This window comes from Phyllobates terribilis, unplaced genomic scaffold, assembly GCF_046119375.1.
Source record: "Phyllobates terribilis strain yellow unplaced genomic scaffold, ASM4611937v1 Scaffold_10__3_contigs__length_209671492, whole genome shotgun sequence".
Classification (NCBI taxonomy): Eukaryota; Metazoa; Chordata; class Amphibia; order Anura; family Dendrobatidae; genus Phyllobates; species Phyllobates terribilis.
The window spans coordinates 166641021-166668995 of NW_027362770.1; the positions used below are offsets into that span (position 1 = coordinate 166641021).

The 27975-nt window shown below is 50.5% G+C and overlaps 1 protein-coding gene across 6 annotated transcripts; it reads left to right on the plus strand.

Moving 5' to 3' along the window:
- Positions 1–846: 846 nt before the first annotated feature.
- PPARA (peroxisome proliferator activated receptor alpha) lies at positions 847–27778 on the plus strand. Of its 6 annotated transcripts, none has more exons than XM_073650075.1 (8): positions 847–1033; positions 19225–19305; positions 20685–20939; positions 21455–21618; positions 22776–22914; positions 23059–23258; positions 24337–24784; positions 25636–27778. In XM_073650075.1, exons 3-8 carry the CDS (start codon positions 20711–20713, stop codon positions 25881–25883), a joined length of 1428 nt encoding a protein of 475 aa, XP_073506176.1. In that variant the 5' UTR covers positions 847–1033; positions 19225–19305; positions 20685–20710; the 3' UTR covers positions 25884–27778. The 6 variants fall into 6 exon arrangements, with proteins under 6 accessions (XP_073506176.1, XP_073506179.1, XP_073506181.1 ...); XM_073650078.1 differs by having other exon boundaries at positions 847–1021; XM_073650080.1 differs by lacking the exon at positions 847–1033 and adding an exon at positions 6948–7001.
- The last annotated feature ends 197 nt before the right edge of the window (positions 27779–27975 follow it).

A 27975-nucleotide genomic window follows, 5' to 3' on the forward strand; every position in this document is an offset into this window, starting at 1 on the left:
GTACTGACACTGCTGGCCCTGGTGTACTGACACTGCTGACCCCGGGCACTGGTGTACTGACACTGCTGACCCCGGGCACTAGTGTATCTATGGTGCACCATGGTAATCAAAACAGTTAGACCAAGGGAAGGTGCCCGCTGTTGCACCATTGGCAGCCCTGCTATGGAGGAAACCCTTCACAGAGCCTCCATGTTGACCATCTTATAAGACTCTGTAACCATCAGTGAATAAAGTTATGGCGCTGTCTTTGTCTAAATTCCTTCCTCCACCCAAGGGGTTAATAATTAAATGGCAGAATAATGGTCACCTCATCCTACTTAATATTTAAAGGGCGCACCCCAGCCCCAAATGCCGCTTCCATACTTGCTCAGGGATGTTTATAATCCTGAGACTCCACCAATGTCTGCATCTCCAATTACACTGTATCTTTAATTTGGAGGTGAATTTCACAGAACAAAGATTTAGACGTCACTGAGCACATTAGGAGGGAGCACTGCACATACACTGAGGCTTTAGTATCTTAGCAACACACCAGAGCCAATCAGAGGTCAGCTTTCAATGAGTCACTCGTTCTGGAAAAATGGAACACGCACGCTAATTGGTTGCTAAGGACAACATAGCCAATAAAGTTCTATGGCGCCTTTTATGTACGTTCCAGCGCTTAGTGATGACGTCAGGAGCTGCTGCTCTTGATAACTCACCTCAGGCACGTCCCTGGCTGAGCCCCGCCCACTGTACTGTCATGTGACCGTGACGTCTGCACGTCGGTGTAGTTACTGGTTGCCATGTCGCTGCGCTTCCCTCTAGGTGAGCGGCCAATGGCTGCGCTCGGACAGGGAGGTGTGTGAGGGGGACAGGCCTCACTATGCTCCGCCCACCTGCGTCACATCCGGCCCTGTCACAGGACAGAACAAACAAGGACGAGCCGGGGAGCCGGGACCCCGAATACTGGGCAGGATCCCGAGAGCAGAGACCGGGTACACAGCGCCACCTGCAGCTCGGGGGGACCCCGATATCCGAGGTGTGCAGAAAGGTCAGTGACGGCTCATAGCTCCATACAGCTGGCACTGGTGTACTGACACTGCTCCCCCCCCCCCCGAGCACTGGTGTACTGACACTGCTCCCCCCCCCCCCGAGCACTGGTGTACTGACACTGCTCCCCCCCCCCCCCCGAGCACTGGTGTACTGACACTGCTCCCCCCCCGAGCACTGGTGTACTGACACTGCTCCCCCCCCGAGCACTGGTGTACTGACACTGCTCCCCCCCCCCCGAGCACTGGTGTACTGACACTGCTCCCCCCCCCCCGAGCACTGGTGTACTGACACTGCTCCCCCCCCGAGCACTGGTGTACTGACACTGCTCCCCCCCCGAGCACTGGTGTACTGACACTGCTCCCCCCCGAGCACTGGTGTACTGACACTGCTCCCCCCCCGAGCACTGGTGTACTGACACTGCTCCCCCCCCGAGCACTGGTGTACTGACACTGCTCCCCCCCCCCCGAGCACTGGTGTACTGACACTGCTCCCCCCCCCCCGAGCACTGGTGTACTGACACTGCTCCCCCCCCCCCCCGAGCACTGGTGTACTGACACTGCTCCCCCCCCCCCGAGCACTGGTGTACTGACACTGCTCCCCCCCCCCGAGCACTGGTGTACTGACACTGCTCCCCCCCCCCGAGCACTGGTGTACTGACACTGCTCCCCCCCCGAGCACTGGTGTACTGACACTGCTCCCCCCCGAGCACTGGTGTACTGACACTGCTCCCCCCCCGAGCACTGGTGTACTGACACTGCTCCCCCCCCGAGCACTGGTGTACTGACACTGCTCCCCCCCCCCCGAGCACTGGTGTACTGACACTGCTCCCCCCCCCCCGAGCACTGGTGTACTGACACTGCTCCCCCCCCCCGAGCACTGGTGTACTGACACTGCTCCCCCCCCCCCCCCGAGCACTGGTGTACTGACACTGCTCCCCCCCCCCGAGCACTGGTGTACTGACCCTGCTCCCCCCCCCCCGAGCACTGGTGTACTGACACTGCTCCCCCCCCCCCGAGCACTGGTGTACTGACACTGCTCCCCCCCCCCCCCCCAGGCCCTGGTGTACTGACACTGCTCCCCCCCCCCCCCCAGGCCCTGGTGTACTGACACTGCTCCCCCCCCCCCCCCCAGGCCCTGGTGTACTGACACTGCTCCCCCCCCCCCCCAGGCCCTGGTGTACTGACACTGCTCCCCCCCCCCCCCCCCCCAGGCCCTGGTGTACTGACACTGCCCCCCCCCCCCCAGGCCCTGGTGTACTGACACTGCTCCCCCCCCCCCCCCAGGCCCTGGTGTACTGACACTGCTCCCCCCCCCCCCCAGGCCCTGGTGTACTGACACTGCTCCCCCCCCCCCCCCAGGCCCTGGTGTACTGACACTGCTCCCCCCCCCCCCCCCAGGCCCTGGTGTACTGACACTGCTCCCCCCCCCCCCCAGGCCCTGGTGTACTGACACTGCTCCCCCCCCCCCCCCCAGGCCCTGGTGTACTGACACTGCTCCCCCCCCCCCCCCAGGCCCTGGTGTACTGACACTGCTCCCCCCCCCCCCCCCCAGGCCCTGGTGTACTGACACTGCTCCCCCCCCCCCCCCCCCCAGGCCCTGGTGTACTGACACTGCTCCCCCCCCCCCCCCCAGGCCCTGGTGTACTGACACTGCTCCCCCCCCCCCCCCCCCCAGGCCCTGGTGTACTGACACTGCTCCCCCCCCCCCCCCAGGCCCTGGTGTACTGACACTGCTCCCCCCCCCCCCCCCAGGCCCTGGTGTACTGACACTGCTCCTCCCCCCCCCCAGGCCCTGGTGTACTGACACTGCTCCTCCCCCCCCCCCAGGCCCTGGTGTACTGACACTGCTCCCCCCCCCCCCCCCCGAGCACTGGTGTACTGACACTGCTCCCCCCCCCCGAGCACTGGTGTACTGACACTGCTCCCCTCCTCCCCCCGAGCACTGGTGTACTGACACTGCTCCCCTCCTCCCCCCGAGCACTGGTGTACTGACACTGCTCCCCCCCCCCCCCCCACCCGAGCACTGGTGTACTGACACTGCTCCCCCCCCCCCCCACGAGCACTGGTGTACTGACACTGCTCCTCCCCTCCCCCCCCCCCCAGGCCCTGGTGTACTGACATTGCCCCCCCCCCCAGGCCCTGGTGTACTGACACTGCCCCCCTCCCCCCAGGCCCTGGTGTACTGACACTGCCCCCCCCCCCCAGGCCCTGGTGTACTGACACTGCTCCCCCCCCCCCCAGGCCCTGGTGTACTGACACTGCTCCCCCCCCCCCCCCCAGGCCCTGGTGTACTGACACTGCTCCCCCCCAGGCCCTGGTGTACTGACACTGCTCCCCCCCCCCCCCAGGCCCTGGTGTACTGACACTGCTCCCCCCCCCCCCCCCAGGCCCTGGTGTACTGACACTGCTCCCCCCCCCCCCCAGGCCCTGGTGTACTGACACTGCTCCCCCCCCCCCCCCCAGGCCCTGGTGTACTGACACTGCTTCCCCCCCCCCCCCCCCAGGCCCTGGTGTACTGACACTGCTTCCCCCCCCCCCCCCCCCCAGGCCCTGGTGTACTGACACTGCTCCCCCCCCCCCCCCCCGAGCACTGGTGTACTGACACTGCTCCCCCCCCCCGAGCACTGGTGTACTGACACTGCTCCCCCCCCCCGAGCACTGGTGTACTGACACTGCTCCCCCCCCCCTCCCCAGGCCCTGGTGTACTGACACTGCCCCCCCCTCCCAGGCCCTGGTGTACTGACACTGCCCCCCCCTCCCAGGCCCTGGTGCACTGACACTGCCCCCCCCCCCCTCCCAGGCCCTGGTGTACTGACACTGCCCCCCCCCTCCCAGGCCCTGGTGTACTGACACTGCCCCCCCCCCCCCAGGCCCTGGTGTACTGACACTGCCCCCCCCCCCCCCCAGGCCCTGGTATACTGACACTGCCCCCCCCCCCCCCCAGGCCCTGGTGTACTGACACTGCCCCCCCCCCCCCCCAGGCCCTGGTGTACTGACACTGCTTCCCCCCCCCCCCCCCAGGCCCTGGTGTACTGACACTGCCCCCCCCCCCCCAGGCCCTGGTATACTGACACTGCCCCCCCCCCCCCCAGGCCCTGGTATACTGACACTGCCCCCCCCCCCCCCAGGCCCTGGTGTACTGACACTGCTTCCCCCCCCCCCCCCCCAGGCCCTGGTGTACTGACACTGCTCCCCCCCCCCCCCGAGCACTGGTGTACTGACACTGCTCCCCCCCCGAGCACTGGTGTACTGACACTGCTCCCCCCCCCCGAGCACTGGTGTACTGACACTGCTCCCCCCCCCCTCCCAGGCCCTGGTGTACTGACACTGCCCCCCCCTCCCAGGCCCTGGTGTACTGACACTGCCCCCCCCTCCCAGGCCCTGGTGCACTGACACTGCCCCCCCCCCCCCTCCCAGGCCCTGGTGTACTGACACTGCCCCCCCCCCTCCCAGGCCCTGGTGTACTGACACTGCCCCCCCCCCCCCCAGGCCCTGGTATACTGACACTGCTCCCCCCCCCCCCCCAGGCCCTGGTGTACTGACACTGCTCCCCCCCCCCCCCAGGCCCTGGTGTACTGACACTGCTCCCCCCCCAGGCCCTGGTGTACTGACACTGCTTCCCCCCCCCAGGCACTGGTGTACTGACACTGCTTCCCCCCCCCCAGGCACTGGTGTACTGACACTGCTTCCCCCCCCCCCCAGGCACTGGTGTACTGACACTGCTTCCCCCCCCCCCCAGGCACTGGTGTACTGACACTGCTTCCCCCCCAGGCACTGGTGTACTGACACTGCTTCCCCCCCCAGGCACTGGTGTACTGACACTGCTTCCCCCCCCCCCCCCCCAGGCACTGGTGTACTGTCACAATATCAGCCAGTTCCATTAGTGACTTGATGTCGGCCGATACCTGAGGTTGGCGCTCTGTTTGTGCATCGGTTGGGGGCGACCCTGGGGGGGTCACTGTGGATATGACAGCGCCCCGGTGTTACAGTCTCGTGGAGGTCGTGAGAAACAGTTAATGGACCCCTGTTATATAAGAAGAACCCCTTTTAATCACCCCAAATAACCAGGAGTCTTTATTGGATATGAGCCTGACAGATATGTGTGGGGGGCCGCAGAGGTCGGACCCCAAGACCAGTCTGTAATAACAAAATCTGAGTGCTGATGCAGCCTCGTGTCCCCTCCTTATCGCTCTGTGGGGTCCCCGGGCGTTCAGTATTGAAGTGCCATCTCAGGAACTGGTTATCAGGACCCTCCCATGGTGTCCGCAGTGCGAGGCTTGATGTAACCGCACCCCCCATCCCTGCCCTTCTCACCCCCAGGACTAGAAGTACAGGAAAAGCCTCTCGGAGGAGGGGGAGGACTGCAGACAATGGCGGCTGTAAGAACAGTCTGTAGCCCCATTATCACCCTCATCATATTAGCAGAGCCCACAGCCTCTCTGGAGGACCCCCCCACCCCCCGACCTGAGAACATTGTTTGCTCATATCTACTTGGATCCCATCAAGTCAAGAAATACTGATCCCCTCCGATCCCCATCATGGTCGGCTTTATATTTTTATAGCATTATCTGATCATTAATTCATTTATGGGGGAGCAATGAGGACCCCCTTCTCTAAATGATGATCTGGTAGCTTAAATTTAGAGGTCAAGACCCCCCTCCACCATAGGATGTCCACACGCCCTACTGGAAAACAAGGTGGTTATTTCCTTGGATGTCGTGCAGTTCCACACTTCCCCTGCAGTGGCCGCTGTAGGTAAACCATGCGGCTGCCTGCAACCTCCTACTCGGCGATCACAACTGATCCAAAGTGACCACACTCGTGTTATACCCCCAAATTTTGACTTTGTCCTGTTGTGATGGGTCTAAAACTAGGTCCCAATAATCCAGCACGTCCGTATGACCCCGATGGTCTGATCGCTTTCTAAGAAAACAAAACTACTTCCCGTCGGGCCTGGGGCCGAGTCATAAAAATTCAGTCTCCCTTTCTTTTTGGCCCACAGCAGATTCCTCCCGTCCCCGGTGACATTTCTACAATCGCGGCCCGGATTCCTGTTGTTCTTGGCTGGAATCCTTCTCGTCAATGGTATTTACAGACTACAGAGAGGTGACGCCAGCCCCCGCTGAGTCCTGACATTGAGCCTTACAGATCATCCATCAAGGGCATCTTGTATCAAAAGGCCTTAAAGGGGATGTCCACTCTCATCAGCCCCTCATTATTAGAAGGGTCCCCTTGACAGTAAGATGATGATTAAATATGGGAAACAGGGAAAAAAAACGGATATCCAGCGGATCTTCGATAAAATATAGTTTTTATTTAGGACATATAAAAGTTGCCATGTCACAAGGACAAAACACGGGATACAAATCCACAGAACATGATAGTCCCAACGTGCTTCAGCTATATGTTAGCCTTAATCATGGGATGATTAAATATCTTCCTGGGATCCCAAATGATCAGCTGTAATCTGTGAAGAATCCTGGCAGTAAGTGTTCAGCTTCCCTACAGCTCCCCCGCAGGAGAAATGAGGTATTACACTAATGGGATGCCTGACAATAACAGGACAGGACGGCTCCTCCAGACACTCTTTCGAACCAGGACCCTGAACAGAAGACCCCTCTCTAAACTGACTAATGGAGGACCCTCCCCATTACCAAAATATGTCCTAATGGGTCGTACGGAAAGCCACAGTAGACCGATCTTTTCGTTTTTAAAGGGAATGTGTCATCCGAAAATGACCTATTATTTAAGTCTGTTTTTTGTGTTAAACTTATTTATTCTTATTTTTTTTCTCCATATTATGGTCTTAAAACTTGTAAAAAAATTGCAATATTTCTATTTTTTTTTGACTTCCTGTTTTTTTCCGGAAATGCACATGCACATTAGCAGCAATGATGAGACCTCGACCCTATCTGCTGTATTGAAGCATCTAATGAGCGTGGGCGTAGGTCATTGTGAAGGGAGGAGGTGAGCTGTGACACCACCTAATGTGAGTGGAGGATCCTGTGTTATCTACTGCAGGGTTCCCCAACTCCAGTCCTCAAGGCCACCAACAGGTCATGTTTTCAGGATTTCCTTAGTATTACACAGGTGATAATTCCATCACCTGCACAGGCAATAATTCCATCACCTGTGCAATACTAAGGAGATCCTGAAAACCTGACCTGTTGGTGGGCCTTGAGGACTGGAGTTGGGGAACACTGATCTACTGTATGTAGAGGTGTTATCAGTTATTGTACAGGAGGAGGAGGTGATCTGTGACATCACCTATTGTGAATGGTGGATCCTGTGTTATCTACTGTATATAGAGGTGTTATCAGTCATTGTACAGGAGGAGGAGGTGATCTGTGACATCACCTATTGTGAATGGTGGATCCTGTGTTATCTACTGTATATTGAGGTGTTATCAGTCATTGTACTGGAGGAGGAGGAGGTGAGCTGTGACATCACCTATTGTGAATGATGGATCCTGTGTTATCTACTGTATATAGAGGTGTTATCAGTCATTGTACAGGAGGAGGAGAAGGTGAGCTGTGACATCACCTATTGTGAATGGTGAATTCATTGGCCAGTGTGAATATTGCAAGATAACTAATTCATTTTTTTTTTATAAAGATCATGAAATAAAGGGAGGGGGGAACTCTGCCAAAATGTTTTGTAAAAAAACATTACATGACACAGACTGCTGAGCTCAGTTTCTGATGACATTTTCCTTTTATAGCTTTTATTGGGGGACGTCCGACTCCTAAGGTCACCACGATCTCTAGAATAAAGCAGGGGCACTACACCCCCATCCAAAGCCAGGGGAGTTACTTAATGGTTTCGTACATGGGGTCTTCCCACCGTCTCTTCATTGCAGGAGCATCTCTCACTGCCCAATGCTACACAGAATATCAATTATTTTGCTTTTTTATTTTTTTTCGTAAATTGCATCTATAATTGTCACAGCTCGGCATAAAATTCTGCATTCTTCAAAATCTGGGTGGGAAAAAAGTGAATATGTTCACTTTGCAGCAGTTGATCAGTTGTGATCGCTGAGAAGAGCCCCTGGCAGCCGCAGGTTTTACCAACAGCGGCCACTAAAGGGGAAGTGAGGAACTACATTGCGCCCAAGGAAATTAAAGTGAACTTTGTTGCAAGCTATGGGGGGGGGGGGGGGGGGCACTAAACCACCAGCATGTCGAAATGTAACCCTGTGTCAAAATAAATGACTCTTGAGATGAGTGAATTTGGGGGGTAAAGTGGTGCGGTTACTTCAGGAGGGGGGTTTAGCCTTTAATTTTGAGTTGGGTAGTTCAAAATGCGCCACTCCAGCCAACCTTCAGATTTAGATTGGCGTATGAAACCCCAGTCTTAAAGGGGTGGTCAGGATTGACTATAAATTGCTGGACACTGGGTTGTGGGGTCTAACTGTTGTGACTATTACCACCCCCTCAAAGCAGGGCTCTGCAGTGCCGTGTTGGGATGGAGTGATAGTCGCACATACGCATCGTCGCTCCGTAGACGACGTCTGAGTGCTCATGCTCGCCCATCGCTTATTTCCGAAGCCCCGTTCTTGGCATTAGTGGGGGTCTCGGAGGTCTGACCTCTCCTTAGGATGTGTTGTTATATCTCCAGTTTCCATGATCAGTAGACACTTCATACCATGAGAGTTTCCATCATGATCTCTCCGTCCCCATCACATGTCCTCTTCTTGGCAGCGACGACCCTCCGGCCACATGCAGAAGTTTCCACCGGCAGCTGACGGCATGAAATACATTCTGTCCAGTGCTGGAGACGCTCCCGATATGAGGCACTCTCCCAATTTAGGGTGTCCGTAGCATTGCCCTAATAAAGGGGCTCCGCCTGAGGACAGCTCATGGCCTCTCTCCTACTGATTTCCGAAGTCCTATGGCGTAAAATGAATATGTGGATGGATTCAGTAACATATATTTACCCCATAAATAAAGGGATCATCCTATTAATTGGGGCTTTTCTACCAATTTTTAATATTGCTCTGGACAGAATCAGTCTCCTTCCCCTTCTGGCAGCTGGTATTTTCGAATTAAGGAGTAAAAGAGCTTATTAGTTGTCTGGGAGGAATGAATGTTGGAGGGTAAACGGGGGCCGGAGAAGGAGTCTTTACAGCATGCTGCCATGTTACTGCTCCTTTCTTGACAAGCGAGCCGAAAGCAATTTCTATTGGCTGACCTGCAGCGAGCAGAGGATCACTGGCGGTGCGGAAAGTGAGCAGGTTAAAAGAAGTCGTCAGGCAAAACCAATACTGCTGTGCTCAGTCAAGGGGGCGGAGCATGACACATTCTGTCTAGTGGTCATGCTCCGCCCCCAGGACTATAACAGCAGTATCTGTTTTCCTCAGGGCGTATTGGACAGGGTTTCATTAGAAAGAGGGGGAATAGATCTAGTTGTAGGAGGTCTATCAGGCAATGCTTCCTGGGAAAAGGTATGCAAATTAGTTCCCTGCCGGAAGGAAGTGAAGTGTCTCTCTAGTGCCACCTATAGGCAGCCATTCTGTAAGTACAAGTAGCTTCCTTCCTTCTGAAGAAAAGCTCCTTTTCCAGCTATTATATGTAGATGAGAAAGTTCCCGTTCACTGACAGCAAGCAGGAACTTGGGGAAAGAAAAGTTGGAAAGTAAACTTTTTGGAGGCTTCCAGGGAAACAGAACTTTATTGTTCCGATTTTAGGTTTTAGCGGTGTGACGGGGGAAGTCAGGAACAGTCTGCGCGCGGCCCTAACGAGGGATTAATGCTGTAATTATCAGGCCGACTCCAGAAAACCTGCCGGGAACTAGAGGTAAGAAGAGAGGAATGATACTGGGAGGTAAGCCCCCCAGGACCCCCGGCTGGGTCATGTCAGGCCACTTCTCTGCGCACGATGCCGCCTGCGGGCCGCGCTCCACCCTCACTAATAAGCAGGTGATATTCTTGGATGTGAAAGCAAAAAAAACCCCATAAGAACCGGTGCAGTCCCTGAGGTTGTAGATGCACTGGAGGGGGAGGAGGCTGTGACTACTAGGGGGTAGACTAGCTGGGGGGTAGAAGATGGGGGTACCTGCTGTGACTACTAGGGAGGTAGGTGGGGCTGTAGTAACTACTGGAGAAGGTGGGATGTGGGGTGTCTGCTGTGACTACTAGGGAGGTAGGTGGGGCTGTAATAATTACTGGAGAATGTGGGGTGTGGGGTCTCTGCTGTGACTACTAGGGAGGTAGGTGGGGCTGTAGTAACTACTGGAGAAGGTGGGGGGTCTGCTGTGACTACTGGGGAGGCAGGTGGAGCTGTAGTAACTACTGGAGAAGGTGGGGGGGGGTCTGCTGTGACTACTGGGGAGGCAGGTGGAGCTGTAACTACTGGAGAAGGTGGGGTGTCTGCTGTGACTACTAGGGAGGTAGGTGGGGCTGTAGTAATTACTGGAGAAGGTGGGATGTGGGGTGTCTGCAGTGACTACTAGGGAGGCAGGTGGAGCTGTAGTAACTACTGGAGAAGGTGGGGTGTCTGCTGTGACTACTAGGGAGGCTGGTGGGGCTGTAGTAATTACTGGAGAAGGTGGGGTGTCTGCTGTGACTACTAGGGAGGTAGGTGGGGCTGTAGTAATTACTGGAGAAGGTGGGATGTGGGGTGTCTGCAGTGACTACTAGGGAGGCAGGTGGAGCTGTAGTAACTACTGGAGAAGGTGGGGTGTCTGCTGTGACTACTAGGGAGGCTGGTGGGGCTGTAGTAATTACTGGAGAAGGTGGGGTGTCTGCTGTGACTACTGGGGGGTAGGTGGGGCTGTAGTAATTACTGGAGAAGGTGGGATGTGGGGTGTCTGCTGTGACTACTAGGGAGGCTGGTGGGGCTGTAGTAATTACTGGAGAAGGTGGGATGCCTGCTTTAACTACTAGGGAGGTCAGTGGGTCAATTGTAAGTACTGGGGGAGTTTGAATGGTCGGTTAGTGTGTTTAGTTTGGGTGACTACAGGGGATGTCGTTGGGACTGTTGTGACTACTGGTGAGATGGTGATAGTGAGTCTGTATATTTTGGCTGCCTGCTGTGACTACTAGGGAACTGTGTGGGGCTGCTGTGACTACTGATCAGTTATTCTAGTGTATTTGGGGCCCTTGGTATGGCTACTATGGAGGTACGTGATGCTGTCCTAACTACTAGGAAAGCTTGGATAGTAGGGCTAGTGTATGTAGGGTGTCTGCTGTAACTACTAGGGAGTAGAGTAGAACTGTTGTTTCTACTGGAAAGGTGTAATGGAAGTGTTACTGTGTGTTTGGGATGTGGACTGTGTTATACTGCAGGCAATAGTGACCATGGCATCTAATCGATTAGATGGGGGAAGCTCCCTCTGTCACCAATGAAGTGCCTGCAGTGACTACTGGGGAGTTCAGGACGGTACGGTTAGCATGTGTATGGGGTGCCAACTGTGGATACTAAAGAAAGTGACTGAGGCCTTCGTATCTAATTTCGCCATTTCAGTCACAAAAGCCCCAAACACCTCCCTAGTAGTCACAGCAGACACCTCACATACATACACTAACCCTCCTCCCTAGTAGTCACAACAGGCACCTCGCATACATATACTAACCCTCCTCCCTAGTAGTCTCAGCAGGCACCTCACATACATATACTAACCCTCCTCCCTAGTAGTCACAGCCGACACCTCGCATACATACACTAACCCTCCTCCCTAGTAGTCTCAGCAGGCACCTCTTATACATATACTAACCCTCCTCCCTAGTAGTCACAGCCGACAACTCGCATACATACACTAACCCTCCTCCCTAGTAGTCTCAGCAGGCACCTCTTATACATATACTAACCCTCCTCCCTAGTAGTCACAGCCGACAACTCGCATACATACACTAACCCTCCTCTCTAGTAGTCACAGCCGACACCTCGCATACATACACTAACCCTCCTCCCTAGTAGTCTCAGCAGGCACCTCGCATACATACCATAACCCTCCTCCCTAGTAGTCACAGCCGGCACCTCACATACATGCAATAACCCTCCTCCCTAGTAGTCTCAGCAGGCACCTCGCATACATACCATAACCCTCCTCCCTAGTAGTCACAGCCGGCACCTCGCATACATACACTAACCCTCCTCCCTAGTAGTCTCAGCAGGCACCTCGCATACATACCATAACCCTCCTCCCTAGTAGTCACAGCCGGCACCTCACATACATGCAATAACCCTCCTCTCTAGTAGTCACAGCCGACACCTCGCATACATACACTAACCCTCCTCCCTAGTAGTCTCAGCAGGCACCTCGCATACATACCATAACCCTCCTCCCTAGTAGTCTCAGCAGGCACCTCGCATACATACCATAACCCTCCTCCCTAGTAGTCTCAGCAGGCACCTCGCATACATACCATAACCCTCCTCCCTAGTAGTCACAGCTGGCACCTCACATACATGCAATAACCCTCCTCTCTACTAGTCACAGCTGGCATCTCGCATACATACACTAACCCTTCTCCCCTGTAGTCACAGCCGGCACCTCACATACATGCAATAACCCTCCTCTCTACTAGTCACAGCTGGCATCTCGCATACATACACTAACCCTTCTCCCCTGTAGTCACAGCTGGCACACCACATTCATTACTTTTGGGATGTTGAGGTTAGTGTATGTACCTTGGGTGCCTGCAGTGACTATTAGGGAGGTAGCCGAGACTGATGTGACTACTGAGTAGTAGCAGGGACTTCTCTGAAGACTTCAGAAGGGGAAGAGCGAACAGGACATAACGCTCGTCTGTCTGGTACTCAGAGAGGCCATGTCTTAGTAAGGGAGGATCTGTGGGGGAAAAACATGGAATTCACTGATCCCGAGGCCTCGTGGCTCCCCTATAAAGGCGTCTCCTCCTGCAGCTGCCTCGTCAGGTGTGATCAGTCCCCTCCGCCTCGTCAGGTGTGATCAGTCCCCTCCGCCTCGCGCCTCCCATGACTTCTGCCTCTGGTGATCTTTGATCACATAAGGTGTGACTTCTCCCGGCCGCCCCTGTTGTGAGTCGCTCCATCACCAGACTGGGCGGATTCCTGTATGTTCTCACCCCTGGAATTGAACTTTCTCCTAATCCTAAAACTATCCAAATGAGCTCTCCCCCAGGAGGAGGGAAGCCGGGTCTTATTGGAGGTGGACATCAGCGTCTCACACCCAGCTCCTTTAGGAGGAGACTCTGGTTTGGCTAAATCCCTCGTCATTTGGTAGAGGTCCTTCAAAAGGTGGCCCTAGAGATCCCGCTTTTTACTTCTGGAGGTAAGGTAATTTGCATACATTTTTTCCAGGCCTATAAGTCTCCTAACACCTGCTGGTGGTCTCCACATCTTCACAAGGAGAAAATGTGCCTCCTAAAAATATAAGCAGAATGTTCCAGGATTAGGGATGTTGTAAAATGGGTTTGTCCCAGAAACAGCGCCACTCTTGGCTATAGGCTTGTTTGGTATTGCAATACCACATGTGGCCTAAGTACAAGAGTGGCGCTGTTTTTATTTAATCACCTAACACCCTACTAAGTGTATATAGCCAAACCCACTGGGATCGGCCAACCATCATGTTTAAGGAGACTCTTATCAGGGAAGAGGGGGCGCTGGTAATGGAATATGAGCGTGGGGGGAGACGGTTGTCCAGCAAACGAGCGTTTAGTCTTGTATGTGCCCAGCATAACTGTTGGGGTCTAGTCAGTTGCCAGTTATTTCTGTACTTCGTGCCAATGTGTTAGCGAGTTAAAGGGAACGTCTTATCAGGGCACGTTTACATCAGATGAGAGAATCTTAATGATTCCCTATAAAGACTGACCTACTTGGCATCATTGCACCCACTAATTGACCCTCAGAAAGCATGAGAAAGGTGAGACACCAGCTGTCCTTCTTCGGGAGCCACAGAAGCAGGAAGTACATCATGTGACCTTGTCATGTGATCATGTTACACAAGAAAATTGCATGACAGAAAACATGATCAGTGATGACGAAAAATCTCCATTAAATGTCACTTGCTTAACCCAGCAGGAAGTACGGGGGCGTCTAAAAATCACTAAAGGTGACAAATCTCCGGGCCCGGATGGGATACACCCGCGAGTACTGCAGGAATTAAGTAACGTCATAGATAGACCATTATTGTTAATCTTTAAAGATTCCATAATAACAGGGTCTGTACCACAGGACTGGCGTATAGCAAATGTGGTGCCAATATTCAAAAAGGTGACAAAAACCGAACTTGGAAATTATAGGCCAACTAGATGGTGGCCCGATTCTAACGCATCGGGTATTCTAGAATATGTATGCGGTACACCGGGCGCAATCAGCAGAGCGGTGTTTAAATTTGGCGCCAATATCGCTGATTGGTCCCGGCCGGCGGGCGCGACCAATGAGCACAGCGGTGTTTACATTTGCCGCCCATATCGCTGATTGTTTGCATCAGGCGGCTGCGACCAATCAGCGACCCGTGTTACTGAGGACGGGGAGTGGCGTTGATGTGCGGGTACTTCCGATGTGAGGAGCCCGGAGATGAACGGCTAGCGCCGGTGATCTCCCAGCTGCATCGCCGCTGACTTCCATGCGGCTACCGTCGGGAGATCAGCGGCTATTGCCGCTGATCTCCCGCCGGTGGCCTGCATGTTTAAAATCCGGCGCCAATTCGCGGCCGTGCTGCGGCAGTCGCTGATTGGTCGTGCCAAGCCGCCCGCGATCGATCAGCACAGCGGTGTTTAAATTTGGCACCAAGAGCGCTGATTGGTTGCGGGCAGCGGCCGCAACCAATCAGCGTCGTATTAGTGAGGACCGGGGAGCGGCGCTGCCGAAGCATCCCGACCGGCGGCGCCGCTCCCCGGTCCTCCATTCACACTTGCCATCGGGAGATCAGTGGCCTTAGCCTTGGCCGCTGATCTCCCGACGGTACCCGCATGGAGGTCAGTGGCGCCACCGGTCGGGGTCCTTCTGCTGCTAGCTGCCGGGAGATGAGCCGCTAACGGCCGCCATATTTTTCTGAAATCCTGCGTTGCTGATTGGCCGCGGCCGGACCAATCAGCGACGCAGGATTTCCTGGACAGAAGGACAGACAGACTGGATAAGATGATTATATATATATACTAGATAAGCTTAACCTCTACTGTGGGTAAAATCCTGGAGGGTTTCCTAAGAGATGCTATACTAGAGTATCCGAAGAAGAATAACCTCATGGCCCAATATCAACATGGGTTTATGAGGGACCGTTCCTGTCAAACTAATCTGATCAGTTTTTATGAGGAGGCAAGTTCTGGACTGGACCGAGGAAATGCAGTGGATGTTGTGTATATGGACTTTTCAAAAGCTTTTGATCCGGTTCCACACAAAAGGTTGATACATAAAATGAGAACAATGGGGATAGGGGAAAATATATGTATGTGGGTTAAGAATTGGCTCAGTGATAGGAAACAAAGGATGGTTATTAATGGAACACACTCAGACTGGGTCTCAGGTAACAGTGGGGTACCACAGGGGTCCGTAATGGGGTACCACAGGGGTCAGTGTAGGGGGCATATAAAGTAATATTTCAATATTTGCAGATGACACTAAACTCTGCAGGGTAATCAATACAGAGGAGGACAATTTTATATTACAGGAGGATCTATGTAAACTAGAAGCTTGGGCTGATAAATGGCAAATGAGCTTTAATGGGGATAAATGTAAGGTAATGCACTTGGGCAGAGGAAATAAAATGTATAATTATATGCTTAATTGTAAAACACTGGGCAAAACTGTAACTGAAAAAGACCTGGGTGTATTGGTGGACGACAAGCTCATGTTTAGTGGCCAATGTCAGGCAGCTGCTGCAAAGGCAAATAAAATAATGGGATGCATTAAAAGAGGCAGATGCTCATGAGGAGAACATAATTTTACCTCTATACAAGTCATTAGTGCGACCACACTTAGAATACTGTGTACAGTTCTGGCCTCCGGTGTATAAGAAAGACATAGCTGAACTAGAGCGGGTGTAGAGAAGAGCGACCAAGGTTATTAGAGGACTGGGGGGTCTGCAATACCAAGACAGGTTATTAGAGGACTGGGGGGTCTGCAATACCAAGACAGGCTATTAGAGGACTGGGGGGTCTGCAATACCAAGACAGGTTATTACACTTGGGGTTATTTACTGTGGAAAAAAGAAGGCTTAGGGGTGATCTTATTACTATGTACAAGTATATGAGGGGACAGTACAAAGACCTGTCTACTGATCTTTTTACTCTGAGGCCTGAGACGGGGACAAGGGGGCATCTTCTACGTCTGGAGGAAAGAAGGTTTAATCATAATCACAGACGGGGATTCTTTACTGTAAGAGCAGTGAGACTATGGAGCTCTCTGCCGCATGATGTTGTAATGAGTGATTCACTACTAAAATTTAAGAAGGGCCTGGATGCCTTTCTTGAAAAGTATAATATTACAGGTTATATATACTAGATTCCTTGATAGAGCGTTGATCCAGGGAACTAGTCTGATTGTCGTATGGAGTCGGGAAGGAATTTTTTTCTCCAATGTGGAGCTTAGTGTTTGTCACATGGTTTTTTTTTTGCCTTCCTCTGGATCAACATGTTAGGCTATGGGGTGAACTAGATGGACTTAGTTTTTAAGGCTGAAGGAAGACTGTTACTATGTGACCTCCTGTTCTGCTGAGCAGGCTTGCTGTCTTCTAGGCCGGACCTATCTTTTTCTTCTTGTGGTCCTGGTTAGTCCCGCTGCCATGAGAGGCTCGTACCCTTTGGGATTTGGGGTCCACTTGCCGCCGGGATCTTTTGTGGCCAGTCACTTTCAGACCACTGAGACACATCGGGGCCAACTTATCTGAGCACACCAGTTTTGGGATTTTTCTCCAGGGCTTTATTTGGTTCCTGTGATTTTTGCTGCTCAATGAGTTAAACATTCATTGTGACCGGGGTCACGAAGTTCACGAGTGACCTTAGGACCCGGCTCCACACTGACGCCAGATCTCGCCTGTCACTCATCTACTCAGCATTATTCTACCTGACTCCACAGTCTGGAAATCCCAAACCAAATACATTACCCCAGGATGATCGCCCGCTCCAGAGAAACACAACCACACCACCTAAGACCACCATATAAAAAATATATAGTGCTCAAAAAGGGGCTGTATAGGATTAGGAAAACATGGCTGCTTTCTCTCCTTATTAAATTGAATCTGACAGAGTGGCAGTACCAGAAACAACCCGTAGATAGGAGGTGGCACTGTTCTTTTAAAAAAAAAAAAAAAAAAAAAAAAAGAGAAGTCATGTTATATGCTTCATCTTATCCCATAAATCCACTATAAGAATTCACTATCTGTCCCACTGGCTGCTGGAGGTCAATGACTTTCTACTATACAAACGAAGCTGCAGTGTAAAGTATGAGTGCAGTAGACTGAAAATGCTAATACGTTTTAGAAGAAAGTTGTCCAGGACGACCATCTAATCTGCACAGGGTGGGTTGTCCAGACTCCACATCAATGGCAGATGCTGGGGATTTCTAAATGCCTGCTACTTGATTCCCACAGGAGATAAGCGGCTGCCTGAGAAATTTGGAAGCCCCTCATTCTCATTGTTATTCTTATCTGTCCGCTGCACGTTGCTCCTGACGTTGGCCGCCCCTTCTGTCCGCTGCGCGCCGCTCCTGACGTTGGCTGCCCCTTCTGTTCGCTGCGCGCCGCTCCTGACGTTGGCCGCCCCTTCTGTCCGCTGCGCGCCGCTCCTGACGTTGGCCGCCCCTTCTGTCCGCTGCGCGCCGCTCCTGACGTTGGCCGCCCCTTCTGTCCGCTGCGCGCCGCTCCTGACGTTGGCTGCCCCTTCTGTCCGCTGCGCGCCGCTCCTGACGTTGGCCGCCCCTTCTGTCCGCTGCGCGCCGCTCCTGACGTTGGCCGCCCCTTCTGTCCGCTGCGCGCCGCTCCTGACGTTGGCCGCCCCTTCTGTCCGCTGCGCGCCGCTCCTGACGTTGGCCGCCCCTTCTGTCCGGCGCGCGTCGCTCCACCTGCACAACTGCAGCTGAAGACTTGTATTGCTTGGCTTGGAATGTATTCCAGGTTTTTTGTGTTCTTTTGGCCACTAGATGGATCAGTCCATGTACAGATGGCGCCATTTTTGTCACCGCATTTACAGTAATAAACACAAATGCCCGTCGTTTACCCCATGGCCCTAGTTTTTATGTTAAGCAACGGGGTGGGGAGGGACGTGACCCGTCCTATTACCGACATCTGTCTCACATTTAGGACACGGATTAGTGTAAAGTCTTCACTAGAGGCCGCGTCAGCACCTCGCTGATTACCAGCGGATTATGCCTGTGGGGGGAGGGGGAGGCAAGGAAAGAGGCGCAGGTGTGGGGTGGCACGTCGCGTGCTCTGATGACGCCAGCAGGGGACGTTCACACACAGGGATGGATGGGGTGAATATATCCATACACCGGCTGTAGGTGATTTTTCTCATGTTCCATCTTCCGGTCCGCAGACATCCATTTCCTGTCATGTTTCCTACACATTTCCTTTGCTCGTAGTCACAGGAAGACCACGGTCCATTTCTTCCTTGCGATGAAGGGGGGGCTCTGTCATTTTTCATGAGGTGTAGAAAATCAGAAAACATTTTGGGGTTAAATGATCGACTACCTGCAGCCACCACTAGAGGGAGCTCAGGAGCTGACTGAGTATACAGAGAACTCAATGATAACTCTGTCTGCAGTGAGCTCTCTCTAGTGGTAGCTGCAGGTAATTAAACTGTCTATACGGGGGATTTGTAGCTCTTTATCAGACAAATTGAGGTTCTGTGCAAGCGATGCCATTAAAAAGAATTAAAACATTACGGTCAACCGTTCCTAGATGGCTGATAACAGGGAGCAATAGATGACATTTCCACTTCTCATGCCATAGTGGTGTACTGTCCCTTTAAATCACATCAGGAGACCCTTGTGCAGGATGTCTGGAGTAATAATAAAACCCGCATAATCTTTTGAATGGACTCGCTGGCTCCGGTCACATGATGCCGGAGCGTTCCACTCTGTTAACGAGGCCGGGGGTGTATCAGCCGGTTAATGATTCCAGCAAAGGCTGTAATGATTAATCCCATCAGCTGCTGCTAATCGCCCTGCAAGGCACAGGAGGCATCGGCGGCTCGCAGCCTTCTCTGCTGGACGCCGGCACATCCCATCTCCTGGATTCATTGTTTTTTATTATTTTATTTTCTTTACAGAATAATCGACTTTTAAGTCCAGAAATGGGACGTCGGTGACGGCCCCTCCAGAATTTCCGTGATCTGTGGTCCATTAGGATGGTAAGCGGCAGTTCTATATCTTGACTTTTTTGCAGTCAGAGTTCTGCTCCGGCTGCTGCTCTGGTTACTCCTACTTTTTTATTGCTTTTTTTTTTTCTTCCTGCAGAGAGCAGCATGATGTAGGGGCAGAGACCCTGATTCCAGCGATGTATCACTTATTGGGCTGCCTGGTGTTTTGATAAAATCAGTGTTTTATCAGCAGGAGCTTATCACTACAGGACTAGTAAACCTGCTGCAGAGTAGTTCAGCCACGCCCCCTTCACTGATTGGCTGCTTTGTACAGTGTGCACAGAAAGCAGCCAATCAGTGGTGTGGGCGTGGTTATACAGAGCTCAGCATTTTGAGAGAACTGTGATTTTATCAAAACTACAGCAAGCAGCCCAGTAAGTGACATATTGCTGGAATCAGGCTCTCTGCCCCTACATCATGCTGCCATCAGATTACATATCAAAACCCCACCTTTTAAATAGGAATATAAATAGATGGGGGTCTGTCACCCAAGGAGATAAGCGGCTGCCGTACTCATCGGGCTCTTATCTCATTGGAAAGTAATAGCGCAGTCCACGCTTCCCCAGATGGTCGCCCTGTGCCTCAGGGAGGTTAGTCTGTAATTCCTCCTGGCAGCTGCAGATCTTTCCGTCCCCTCCGGACATGTTCGGGGACGTTGTCCAGGAATGACGGGGCTGGTGTTGCACGGTGCGTGTGACCTTGAGCCCAGGCTGTTATCTCGTGTTTCCATAGTATACACTGCTATCATACGGGTACGCGACGCCCCGTGTGACGGCTCGCGTCACCGCCCTCTGTCACCCCTCAGAGACAATGGTGGGAGTAGTCAGTGACAGACATGTGCAGGCAGGACGTCGTCGTTACCGAGGCGGAGGATTTTACACTTAAAAGGGGTATTCCCATCTTCAAGATCCTATCCATATATGTAGTAGGTGTAATAATATTAGCAAATACCTCCAATTAGAAATGTAGTAGAGTTCTCCTGATTAGTTATGGTGCTTACCCAATGTTCTTAGTTATCCATGGTTACGACCACGCATATAGTGACAGTTAGTTGTTAGTGGTGGTAACCATGGCTACCAAAGCTACTGCAATGCCCTGCACATGGAATAAGCAACATAGCTAATCAGGAGAACTATACTACATTTCTAATTTGAGGTATTTGCTGATATTATTATTATTATTACACCTATTACATATTGGGATAGGAACTTAGGACACAGACCATTTTTTATTTGGGGTTTATAGGAATACCAAGATGGGTGTGATGGGGGCCTTCAGAAAACTCCGGCTGCCCTGTGGTCCAGGCTTCGATGGCCGGTGGTCTACGTGTCCTCGCTGATTTTTCTTTACATTTTTGGCTTCCTTCGCAGTGTAATGATCACAGGCACGAGCTGCTATGTCCGCCCTCATGATAGACACGGATGGAGACTACTGCGCGCTGACGCCCCTGGAGGATGATGACCTCGGCAGCCCGCTGCCCGGAGAATTCCTCCAGGAGATCGGGGAGATCCAGGACATCTCGCAGAGCATCGGAGACAACGAATCCGCCTCGTTCGGCACCGCCGAGTACACTTATCTGGGGAACGGGCCTGGCTCCAACGGATCCGTCAGCACCGATCTCACAGGTTAGAGGGGGGCGGGCGCGGAGCCGCCTGTGGGGGGCATCCTGCATGGGAAATGGCAGTATTTGGGCACTGACAGGCTCTAGGTGGTGATATGATTTAGAAAAGACCTCGGAGGTGTCGCCAAACGTTCCCAGGGTCCAAAACATCAACTAGAACCTGGACTAGAGCTGTAAACTGGCTCAGACCTTAGACCAGCCCCCCTGAAATCATTCAGACCCCAAATTAAACCTATAGAATTTATTAATACTTCAGACCAGACCCTTAAATTTCATTCAGACTCCAAGTCAGGACTCTAACATTCCCCCAAACCGGGACCCCTAACATTAACTTGGCTCCCCCAGGCCAAACCACAGAAAATGAACGTGGTTCCCCCAAGCCGGGCCCCCTGAAAATGAACGTGGTTCCCCCAAGCCAGGCCCCCTGAAAATGAACGTGGTTCCCCGGGCCCTGCTCATCGGTCGGTGGGGGACTAGTCCTGCCCCGTTATGTGACGTTGCTCTTTTGTCTTCCTGTAGCAGACACCCTCTCCCCAGCATCCAGTCCGTCCTCTATCTCCCTCCCCGCTCCGGCTGGAGGCGCAGAAGATCAGGCGAACAAACAGCTGAACCTCGAGTGTCGGGTGTGTGGGGACAAGGCGTCAGGATTTCACTATGGCGTCCACGCATGTGAAGGCTGCAAGGTGAAACCCTTACCCAGCTTTATTCAGAGCTCATTAATGACAGCGGGACACAGCGCCCCCTCTTGTGCACAGCTTGTGTCTAGTATTGCGGCTTTATAGTCAAAGCTGACGGAGACGGGCTTCAAGGCCTGTTACATCCACAGCTGGTTTTAAGGGTAGGAGGTCGGGAACGTCAGGAGGAGGCAGTTAAAGCCGTGGCAATGTGATATTAGTTAGGTGGGAACTATATAGGAGTATTATGTGCAATTTTTAGGCACAATAATTTTTGGACACCGCATATTTTTAGGTCTAAATTGTGATTTTTTTTTATTTATTTATTTTTTGGAGGGGGCTGTGAATGGCAATATTGACGCTATTGTGTGTGCGGTATATGGCAGTATTATGTAAGCACATATGGGGCTATTATGTGGGACGTATATAGCAGTATTATTTTGGCATAATATATGGCGACAATGTTATCCTGGTACTATATGGCGTTATTATGCAGGCTTTTTATTGCAATAGGATCTTGGCAATGTATGGTGGTATTTTATATGTGCTTTATATAGCAATATTATATTGCCACTCCGGCGGTGTTATACAGGTTGTATATGGCGGTATGATGAGGGCTTTTTATAGCAGTATTATTTTGTCACTATATGGCAGTATTGTGTGTGTGTGTGGTATATGGCAGTATTATCTAGGCACATATGGGGCTATTATGTGGGATGTATATGGCAGTATTATCTAGGCACATATGGGGCTATTATATGGGCTGTATATGGCAGTAATATTTTGGCATACTATATGGTGACATTATGTGTGCTCTATTATCTTGGCACTACGTGGGCTGGACACTATATGATAGTATCATCTTGAACATTATATGGCGGTACTTTGCTGTGTATGGCGGTATTAATAGGTCACCGATTGTGGTGCATTTTTGGCGGTGGACGCTGTTACGTAGATCAGATCGGTCTGGGGGGGGTCATCATACTTCTGTACCAACTATTTCTGGGGCCCGATGTGGGCCATGACATATGGCGGTGGAATTGCACATAATATGATTTCCTAACCTCATCTTAATGTTGGGACCCCCGACCTCTGGGCCCCTAAATGTGTAGTGTCCCCCACATCTATATATGCCATCATTAATGCTGGCATTGCTCCATTATTAGGGGTTTTTCAGAAGAACCATCCGCCTAAAGCTGGTGTACGACCGGTGTGAACGGGCCTGTAAGATCCAGAAGAAGAATCGGAACAAGTGCCAATATTGCCGCTTCGAGAAGTGCCTTAGTGTCGGGATGTCCCATAACGGTGAGTGACCCAGAGGCCGCGGGGGAGGAGTCTTATCGGGAGGCGTGGCTTATGTTGTACTGCAGTGGGGAGAGGCTCCTGCCGCAGCCAGTTGTTTTGGGGGTAGCCGGCGCCATTCACACACATCTTCTGTTGCCTCCGCAGCGATCCGCTTTGGGAGGATGCCTCGTTCGGAGAAGGCAAAGCTCACTGCCGAAATTCTCACGTGCGAACAAGATGTGAAAGGCTCAGAAATGGCCGACCTCCTGTCCCTGGCCAAACTCATCTACGAGGCTTATCAGAAGAACTTCAACATGAACAAAGTCAAAGCAAGAGCCATTCTCACCGGGAAAGGCAACAACTCCGTACGTTTCCCACGAGCGTCAAATTCCGATTTAAAAGGTTTTTTTTTTTTTCTAATGCTGATCAACCCCTTTAAATCATATTTAAAGGGGTTTTTCACCATAGAAAGCAATTGAATATGACAAGTTTTGTCAGGACCACCACTGATCCTTAAATAGGACTTGAGTGGCCAGAAGCATTAGAAAAAAAGCTTAAAGGGGCCGTGATCTTTGTTTTTGGGGCGTTCCTCCAATCTTCACGTATGGCATAGCAATAGAAATATCCCTTTAAAAGGGTGGGGGGTGGGGTTGTCCAGTTTTTAAGAATAAAAGACCCCATTTCTAAGGCCACCCGTCCCATGACTAGAAGTGATGTCACCACTGAGAGGACCAGAGCGGAGAACAGCCTTAAAGCGTGTCTTTCGCCTTTGGAGGACCCAGTGTAATACTTCATTTCCCCTTTAGGGGTGCTGCAGGGAAACCGCTCTTGCTTCTGAGTTCCTCCTGGTGATCGCCTGGCATGCCGGTTTGGAAGTGATTTATTTATTTTTTCTTCCACCCGTCCTCCTGGGAGTTGTAGTTGTCTCACTCGGGGTGATGTTTGCCGTCTCCCGGAGCAGAGTAACCTTTAGAGTGAACTCTGCAAACAATCCACTGTCAATATACAAAGTGCGAGCGAGCAGTCACAGCAATCACTGCATAGTCCCGGATCGTCAGATCTCCGGGGACATTAAAAAATGTAAAAAATAATATTTTAGAAGAAAAATAATAGCATTTTGTTAGAACTCTGTATTGTGCTGTCCCTCTGTTAACTCCTCCTGGAAATTCACAACCGGGTGTTGCACTTACTTAAACTATCTGAATGTCTGTGTGCCCAGACTCTCAAATTGTAATGGTTACGCCCAGTCGTCAAATTATTTGTCTGCTTCCAGGAAGAGTAACAGAGGGACAATGCGTAAGTTCGAAGAAGATGATTGTTTTTACAGTAGATGTTACTGATATTGCGGAAACCTATAGAAGAACTTTTATAATTTTGTGAATAATTTTTGGGTACAAATCCATTTTTGTTTTGTCTTTTTTTTTTTTTTTTTTTTCCCGGCAGCCGTTCGTTATACACGACATGGAGACCTTGTGTATGGCAGAAAAGACATTAGTAGCCAAGCTGGTGGCCAACGGTATACAGAACAAGGAGGCAGAGGTACGCATCTTCCATTGCTGCCAGTGCACGTCGGTGGAGACCGTCACCGAACTCACAGAATTTGCCAAATCCATACCAGGATTTACCGAACTGGACCTGAACGATCAGGTGACCTTACTAAAGTACGGGGTCTACGAGGCCATGTTTGCCATGCTGGCTTCTGTCATGAACAAGGACGGCATGTTGGTGGCTTATGGAAATGGTTTTATTACCCGCGAGTTCCTGAAGAGCCTACGGAAGCCCATAGGGGACATGATGGAACCCAAGTTTGAGTTTGCCATGAAGTTCAACGCATTGGAGCTGGATGATAGTGATATCTCGCTCTTCGTCGCTGCCCTCATCTGCTGTGGAGGTAGGGCCTTCATCCCCTTCACTGTACTCTTGTGTTTTCCACCAAATTTTGGGTGGAGATTTAGTAAACAATGCAGCCATGTTTAAAGGGGATTTCTACTGAAGTGTAACTCTAAATGAAAAGAAAATAACTCCATAATGAACAGACCTGCTTGAGTCTCGCCCCCTTTTGCCCTTTTCCTCTCCCCTCCTCGCCCCTCACAGGCGCCCATCCGCTCCCTCTCCACACGTGAAAGGAAGAAGTATGGTGTGGGGTGGGAGGATGAACATACATGTGGGAGTGGGGGAGAGGGTGTGTGGGGGGATGTGTGCGCAGAAGAGTCCTCTAGACTCCACCCCCCCTAACCTGCCCCCCGTACTCCTACACGTTCGCCCACCCCTCCCTCTCTTCTTCTCACTGCATAGGGAGGAAGGAACAAGGGGACAGGGAGGGAAATGGGCGAAGGAGTGGGCAGGAAAGGGGCGGAGAAGCGAGAGGGGAAAAGAGCCTTTTCCCCTCTCGCTTCTCCTCCGCCCTTTTTCCCCTCTCGCTTCTCCTCCGCCCTTTTTCCCCTCGCCCCCACCCATGCACGGGAGAAGAAGAGAGGGAGGGGTGGGATGAACGCACAGGAGTAAGAGGGAGGGGAAAGTCTGGAGGACTCTTGTGAGCATGCATCCCCCCACACACCCTTTCTCCCACCCCACACCATATTCCTCTCCTGTGAGAGGGAGGGGGAGGGAGGGAGGGGTTGTCCCTGCTTAGCAGGTTTAAATAGGTGATAATTTGCTACATTTGTATAATCCCTTTAATAGGAAAAACATGGCAAGAAAATGCTATTATTTATTCCTATTCCGCTGTTTGTCTGGTTACAGACCGCCCAGGATTGGTGAATGTACCGAGTATAGAGCGGATGCAAGAAAACATTGTGCACGTCCTGAAGCTTCACCTGCAGGCCAACCACCCGGACGACAACTTCCTCTTCCCCAAACTCTTACAGAAAATGGTGGACTTACGGCAGCTGGTGACGGAGCACGCGCTGCTGGTGCAAACCATCAAAAAGACTGAGACCGATGCCTCCCTCCACCCGCTACTGCAGGAGATCTACAAGGACATGTACTGAGGCCCCGCACAGATACTGCACCGTCCTCCCAAAACATTGTAAAGCTGCCGTGCCTTCTACACACATCACAGACACCGGTCCTGAACCCCTCCACCAGTCTTCCTTTTATTTCATTTACAAAAATGTAAGAATTTTTTTCTTCCGATCGATCACAAAAATAACTGAAGAAACCCGAATCAAGAAATGTCGGGGTCTTCTAGCCATACTTACAGATATCAGAGCTGAAATCCTCCATAGACGCGGTACAACAACCCACCTCTTTTATATTTCTAATTTAAAAAAAAAAAAAAATTTTTATATATACGGTGTATATATAGAATTTTATATATTGTTTTTTTATTAATATATATTTCAAATTTTTTTTTTTTTCTTGAATTGTCCAAACCGCCAATATCGTTCACACAAGGGGCTGTGTAGATGTATTATTGCTGTTCACTGCCGTCCCTTTAATTGTCAATCAGTCGATTCAGTCGGATCGGACTTTTTTTTTTTTTCCCCGGATTTTAGCGAATGATCATCTGTGGGGGAAACTCCACCAAGTCTCCAGGATTAACCCCCATCATTTATAATCGCCCCTTGTGGGTGTCAAATTTTGAGCTATTTTTTCAGACTTCTTAACCCAAGAAGAAATGGAGATCTATAATAACTTACAATTTCTGATGGATACAGAATGTTTATGGAATACAATTTGTAAGGTACTTTTTATCGATGATGTTTTTCATAAAAAAAAATGGAAAAAAAAAATTGTGAAAAAATCCAATTTCACACTACAAACCTTACAGAACAAAACCCCAAGTGATGGGGGGTACTGGGTAGCAGACAGCAGTGTTTTTATTTTGGGGGAAATTATTTATAAATTCCTGTTTTTTAAATTTTTTTAAAAAAATGTAATTTTTTTTTTTTTTTTTTTTTAAAAGCTTTGGTGAAATGATCTAGAATTTTTTGTTTTTAATCAGGGGCTAATGATTAACATAGTTGTATATGGTTGCCAGTCTTTTAATATGGATCCTAATTAATGTTCGCGTTAATTACAAACATTCATGTACATGCACTGCTCATAATTTAGTCATTACATTATTATTATTATTTTTTTTTTTAACTCTCAGGGATATTCAGAGTTACTTCCTTTTATATAAGTTAACGAGCACTTTCTTTTCTTTTTCCCCTTCCTCTCCATAAAGCAGCAATATTACCAGTCTATAGATCTTTAGTAAATCTTACAACTCATCACACATGACAATTTCCAATTACATATATATTTTTTTTCTAATATATATCTTTATATATAGAAAAATGCGTATATATATTGGAAAAAATATATTTTTCTAATGTGTGGGGGGGTGTATATTAGGAAAAAAAAAAATTTATTTCTTCTAATATATATATTTTTTCCACTTAACATAGACACTAAGAAAGAAATTACTTTTTAATTTTCTAAATTATAAAAAATAAATAATAATAAAAAAATACTAAAACTAAATTATATTTTTTAATTATGTAGAATCTTTAATCTAGTCCCACCACGATCTACCACCCATACTGGTATTTTATGTGGCAGAGGGGCATTTAGAAATCAGATTGCTGGTGATGCTTTTATCACTGCTCTCTCTACAGACTCGCCCCCGAGGAGCAGCGGTCACACACAGTTATAGGGAGCGATCGGGAAATGTAATTCTTGCCTGTGACCAGCCTTAAGTTTGCTTTTTAATTTTAATGTAAAGCAGTAGATGGTCAGGGGAACAACAATTGCCCTATAATCCAGACCGAACACAGATCTGACAGTTCCTGTTCTCAAATTAAAGTCATAACCAATTTTTTGAAGTTTTACTACAATGGCTGAAAGGTTATAAAAGCCACAAAGTTAAAGGGTTTTATATATATATATACATACATATACATACATACACATATATATATATATATATATATATATATATATATATATATATATATATATATATATATATATATATATATATATATATATATATATATATATATATATATATATATATATAAAATAATATAAATTTTTTTTTTTTTTTTCCTCTCCACTCCCCTCCACCCATATATAAAACTATACATTTTCCTA